The sequence below is a fragment of the Buceros rhinoceros genome, unplaced genomic scaffold (genome assembly GCF_000710305.1).
Source record: "Buceros rhinoceros silvestris isolate BGI_N320 unplaced genomic scaffold, ASM71030v1 scaffold26455, whole genome shotgun sequence".
Lineage (NCBI taxonomy): Eukaryota > Metazoa > Chordata > Aves > Bucerotiformes > Bucerotidae > Buceros > Buceros rhinoceros.
The window spans coordinates 7768-14038 of record NW_010414952.1 but is presented as its reverse complement, the minus strand read 5'-3'; the positions used below and the strand labels follow the sequence as shown (position 1 = coordinate 14038).

General features: G+C 45.2%; 1 protein-coding gene across 1 annotated transcript in view; it reads left to right on the top strand.

Moving 5' to 3' along the window:
* The first annotated feature begins 67 nt into the window (after positions 1-67).
* Positions 68-6271, top strand: part of CCNL1 (cyclin L1) — an 11591-nt gene continuing 5387 nt past the window's right edge. The window contains exons 1-2 of the mRNA XM_010137270.1: positions 68-136; positions 332-441. Coding sequence (XP_010135572.1) covers positions 68-136; positions 332-441 — 179 coding nt within the window. The remainder of the gene's footprint in view (positions 137-331; positions 442-6271) is intronic.

The window sequence follows — 6271 nt, the reverse complement described above, 5'->3', positions numbered from 1 at the left end:
GGCGTTGGGCCCGGTGAGTGACTCCCGCTCCCTCTTCCTCCTCCCCGTTCTGCCTTCCTAGGTGGCGATGGCGACGGGGCAGGTGCTGTTTCATCGGTTCTTCTATTCCAAGTCCTTCGTCAAGCACAGCTTCGAGGTGAGGACGGCAGGGCCTGGCGGGGAAGCGGGGCGGGGAGCGTGCTGGGTGCTGTGCTGAGCCAGCCGCGCAGCAAGCAGGCTGCTCGCTTCGAGCCTTTAGGGCACGGGTTGTTGGGGTTCTTTTGTAGTTGTGTAAGTCTAGTCTTACGGGGATTAAAAATAATTTTCTTAATGGAACGGTGCTTTCTTTCAGATTGTTGCTATGGCCTGCATCAATCTCGCATCCAAAATTGAAGAGGCACCCCGTCGTATAAGGGACGTGATCAACGTGTTCCATCATTTACGTCAGTTGAGAGCAAAAAGGTAAGATCAGCTTCGTTGCGAACATCAGCCTCTGTTGTCACTAATGTACGCTGCAGTTCTCAATTCACAGTGTTTTTCCAGGTTAAGCTCAACGACCTAAAGTTGAGGAGGGAGTGCCCGTTGGCTGCTGTGTAGGCAGTGCAGTTCAATGCTGACTTCTGCCCTTACTTTTGTTCACTTGGTAGACCCGTTTTCGTTATTTAGCTACGAGTCTTGAGTATCGGCTCTAGTTTTAGCTCTGTGGTTGTAGTTTAGGTCTGTTGCTCATGGATTTTTGGTGTCTTGTAGTTCTTGAAGGGTAGTCTTAGGCGTGAGTAGCTAATGAGTGGGTTGCTGTATGTTCTCCAGACTTGTAACTCTGTTCAGTAGTCTTTGTGCTTTTTTCCTGTTAGTATGTAGCTGTCAAAATGCAGTTATGGAGCCAATAAAGTGCCAGTTAATGGCAGATGAAAGCAGAGCTCTCCCCAGTGATGATAGTGCTGTTACCTCTTCGACAAAACAGCTTTAGAAAGTGTCTGAAAACGTGTGGTTTGGCCCACAGTGTTTGCAGCTTTAATGTCTCTGCTTCGGCGGGAACCTGTCAGTGAGTCTGAGCAGCTGAAGGCAGAAAGTGAGGCTCCTGTGTTGCCGGTATGGTGTGCTCCTGTCGGGGGGGTTGGATGTAAACCACCCTCTCCCCGTGCAGCTCTGGATTGTTGTCTGCTGAGTTGTAGAGCTCCTCTCAGATGCGAGTGCCTAGTGCTGCTTTTTTGTTTGTACAGTGATGTATGTTTTCATGTGTAAAGCAAATTAATTGGCTGTGTTGGAAGGAATGAGGCAGGGCTGAAGGGAAGTTTCTAAGCTGCTCCTTAACGCAGGGTTGCTTTAAATCTGTCCTGCAGCAGTGTTAGAGTCTGAGGTTGGAGACGTCAGCTGTGATGATGCTTTTAGAGGCTGATTGCTTAAAGCATGAGGTAATCCGTAGTTGCAAAAGGATTTGTCTTCAGCTGGATTATTAAATCACACTTGAATTTTCCTGCTGTGCTTCACCAGGTTATAGCAGGAATTCAACCTGTAGCAATGTGTGTGTAACTGCTTCTGAGGAGTAGAGTAGAAAGCCCTTGGGAAACCAGCTGTTTCTTGGTGTCTCATCCCGGTTCTGCTTCTCTTGAGTCTCAGACATAGCTTTTACTGCCTTGTGCTTGTGGTTTTCTAGTTAGTTTTAGGGAAAAGAGGGATGACTCACTGTTATACTTTGGAACTTAGCTTTTTTTTTAAGTTGCTACCCCTGATGGCCCTGAGGAGAATTTGCTGCTGGTGTTTCTTACCAGTTAGGACAAGGGAGTCTGTTTATTGGCATCTCTGACGCTAGCTCAGTGATTTGTGATGTCTTGGCCTTGATGCAGGCAGTGAAGGTTAATTAATCACATGCAGTGCTTTTCTTTGCAATGAGAATGCAAATTGGTTGTTTCTGTGTGCTGTGTGAAGGATCAGAGAGACCAAACTTAACCTGTGAACTTAAATCTTTCCAGCTAGCCTGTTCCAAATCAGAATATCACTGTGCATGTTACATGGTGTCTAAAGTGCATCATGTCGAGAGAAATCGTGCACTTCTACCCATTATTTTCTGGAGAAATGGGTGTTGCTGCTCTGAGTGAATCTGCATGACATTAATCTTAAAAATGCTGAAGTCTGACATTCAGACTTGCCTTTTTTTTTAACAAGCAGGATGTAAACGTTTTTCTGTACTTTTTACAAGATTACTACTACATAATCTGTACATGTTATTAACTTCAACTCTTTTTTCCCTTGCAACCGACTATACAGCGACCAGCTACATTTACCAAAGCCTGGGTGATGTGGAGTGGTACATAAAGATGAAGCTGTCGTCATGGCAACAGTGAGTGAAGTATCGAAAATCCCCACGGAGAAGCCAGTGCTCTGAGAATAGGTCACTGGAATCGGGGGACTAACAGGTTGGCCGCTGGTGAACCATTTGGAAGAACTCCTGTATCTTGTTATAAGCTTTTTTCTTTGCTGTCCAGGATTTTAGAATACTAGCTTGATCTTTTATTTTTATCTGAAGCTAACCCTTAGGCCGTAGTCAGTCTCTCACACACAACCCAGAACTGAAACAGTCAGTCAGGCTGCTGTACTTTCTTTTCGTCTGTAGTCTAGTATTTCTGTCAGCCAAAGCTCTTAACCTGCACATGGAGTCTGGGCAGCTTGAGCAGGCTCGCTTGCTTTCTCAGACTGTTTTGGGTTCTTAGTTCCACTTCCTGGCTCTGTATAATTGCAGCTTAATTCATGGTGAAACATGCCTTCGCAAGGATACGGAAGCCTTGAACTTGTACAGCTGTTGGTATAAACCATTCTGTAAGCAGTCCCATACATGTATGTGTTTGCAGAACTGGGAATTGCATTGGAAATGTTATTCTGTAAGACCTGTAGTCAACTGAGTCACTGTCAGGTGGTATTTAATGCTGGGAAGTAAGCAAAAGCTAAAAAAAAAAAAGTGTTTTGGTTCTTTGACGAGCCTGTGTCATGTAGTACTGCATGTAACAATGTTTGTGTGCATGGAGAACAGCTCGTATTATGGAAATACTGCTTTTTAAAAACTGTGTGCCAAAACCTGTGTTCTGAGCCAAGTGCAACTGCTGTTTAACATGTAGAATGTAGCTCTTGAGTTGATTTTATTGATCTTAAATGTGCCTGAAAGCTGCAGAAGGTCCCGAGACCAGAACCAGCGTGACTCCTGTCATGATGTGATCTCCCAGGTGCTGTTTGAGCTGCTGTTCTGTGCAGTTGTGTTGGAAGTGGCCTGCGTTAATTGCACGCACTCCTCAGAGTCCCTCACCCCGTGCTGTGAACCTGCCCTGTCTGTATTTATGCTGTGGAGACAAATACAGAGCTCGCTCACTCTCTCTCCCTGACTGGTGTGAGAGCAGTCTGCTCTTTGCAATGAGACGCTGGTGTCACGCTGTGCTTGTCAGAAGTACCTTTGGGTTTTTTACATGATGAACAAAATGACATGCAGGGTACTTTTCCGCCGAACTATTAGACATTCCAAAGACATCACGAGGTAACATTGCATCGAATGCAGCCGAACCCCTTGTCAGAGGGGTGTGAAACCGGGAGGTTTGCAATTCATTTATTGTTACGAACACATTACAGTGTGTGTTGATCTTCTGGGTGGTTATGCAGTCTCCAAATCCCAGTGGAGCTTTGTGACAGTGTTGGATTGACTTACTGGAACGGCCACTGTGTGCTCTCTGCTCTTAAGTCTAAAGTCTCTCCCGGAGCTCTAGTGCTGGTCCCTAAGAAGAGATTCAAAGTAAGAATTTGTAATGCTACGTGGCTGCATAGGGCTTGAAGCTCCTCTTTCATATGTATAAGCTTATAAATTACTTTTGTCTGATCTGTTACTTGGACCTAAAATGATTGGACTGAGAACTAAGCTCGGTAAACACCGTAGCCAAGTTCCTCGTTTTTTCTTCTCTCAGTAGGGGAGCGAAGAAGTTTTCCAAAGGGAAATCTCTGAAATTCCACCTTCTAAATAATTCTACATACCAGCACTTCGGAGTTTATGGCAAAGGTGGTAAATCAGTCTATCTGAAGTGGGGAGCTTAGCTTTAGCCACTAATAAGGTGCAGACTTTTATTTTTGCATCAAGTGTCTAAAAGGCTGCGTTTGTCGTTATTTCTGAAATGCTGTCTGGATAAACTGCTCGTGTTCCTGGCTTCCTTAGGCCCGTAGATCTCTAGAACTTGTGTGTCATAAGTGATGAGAGTAACATGGGACCAGGGTAAAGCCCGCTCCTGAGTGTCTCCATTTTGAGTTTCCTGTAGCTTTGCTTTTGAAAGTGTACAACCAAAGTATGACCTGTTTGTGCTGATCTTGTGGCCCTGTAGAAGGACAGAGAAAACTTCAAATGCCGTAAGGCTCACAGTTTTTCCTGTTGAACTTCAAGCCATCTGACTGTGTTTTCATGATACTGACTTTTCTTATGAAGCTTTGCAGAGAATGCGAAGATGTGGAAAATAGTAATGCTCTGGGAAGATAGATAGTAACCTCCTGGCAGGATGGTGGGTGATCCCATGCAGTCATGTTGTCCTGCTGCTGATTTTTTCTTACTTTAGACTGAAATCGCAGCTGCCATGAGTGTTTCATCCATGATTTGCCACCTGTGAAGGGTTCTATTAACCAGATTAGCTGAGCCTGGACACCTGAATTCGCTCTCAGTGATGCCTTGCAGATCCTGTTCATGCCAGTGATCTCTAGATGGAACTGTGTGAAGCAGTGTTGTAAGAAATACTGTTACAAACCCCAGTCTAGTTAGTGGAAATGAATTGGAAGGGAATCGGTCTCACTGGTTTGAGAACTTCAGCTTGCTTCTTCCAGCCCCCCACTGCCGAGCATTGTGTTCTGACAGCCTTTGTAGCTCTGGAGTGCTCAGATGAAATCACAGCCTCTCTACTGAAGCTTAAAAAAGCTTTAAAAGTTTTTCTCTTCCAGCTAGTTTATGAAGGGGAAAAAAATAAACAATGAAACCCAAAACAAACAAAAAACCATATTCTGACCGGGTTATATTTAGAGTAGCTGAAATCACGAACTTGGTAGGCTTGCCCTGGTGAGCAAGAGTAACACGGGACGAGAGCAGTTACTTTTCTGTAAGCAGGAAAACATGGCACTTTTGGAGAGGTGCTTGTGCTTGAACTGTGGGTCCTTCCCAGCACTGAGAAGCTGCTGTAGTTCAGGTCAGTGCTTGCGGGAGCTGCTTCTCAGCCCCTCAGGAAGAGCAGGGGGAGCTCATACTTCAAGCTCATGGTTGTACAGTGTGATAAAACACTTTTATTAGCAACATGGAGGGCTCTTTGTGTCCTTCCAGGTGACTGCAGAGGTCTTTGGAAGCCAGCATCTCAGCTAGCCTTGTCATTACAGTGACCCTTTCCTCCCGGGGTGGGAACCTTGGGGCTTTGAGTGGTTTTTCTGCTCTGTGACCTATTGGGGACGAGGATCATCATCCACTTGTGTAACTTGGGTGGCATCAAAAAAGACAAGTTGGTAGTGAAGACTTTTTGTCTGATAAAACAGAATTTTGAATCCATTTCACTTTTTTTCCTTTTGAAGGCAATGTAAAATAAATTTGTCACCAGTGCTTGGGGCATACTAGGTTTTCCATGTAAACAGACTAGTTTATTGGAGTGTAACTAGTTGCAAAAACATTCTCCCGCGCTGGAAAGCATGTGGAGTGTGTGAGGAGTTTTACAAATGGGAAAAGCTGCTCTGTCTTGGGGAGGAAGTGGATTAAAATAAACTGTGGAATGTGGAAAGGTCAAGGTTAAGCACAGACAAAAGAATACGAAATGGAGTGTGACGCTTGTGCATACAACAGTCAGCAGGTTCCTGTAGTTAAAATCACAGAACTGGTGTCGGGTTTGGAAGGAATCCAGAGCTGATAGTGCTAGACTTGGGGATCTTTCCTGTGAAATGAGCTCTTGGTTTGCAGATGCAAGTAACCGCTGGTTCAAGGGTGCAGCATGCGCAGTCACAGGCAGGTCTGTCACCCTCCCAGAGGCGGAGTTCCTTACTTCACCAGGCTTCTCGTGTGTGGCAGCAGCAGGGCTGTCTTGTTCTCTGAAGATATGAATAATCTTGTCTTGCAGTTCTTAGAAAACTGCTATTTTCTAAAGCACAGGTTTGCTGTGTCAGTGGCTGTAAGCCCCTGCTCTGGCTTGCTTTTGCTGAGAAGTCCTGCCTAGCAAAGTTGGTCGTACCACGCTCCTTCCCCTCCTCTGTCACGAAGCATAAAGGTTCTTCGAGATCTTCACTGTAAACTCCACTTCGGTTC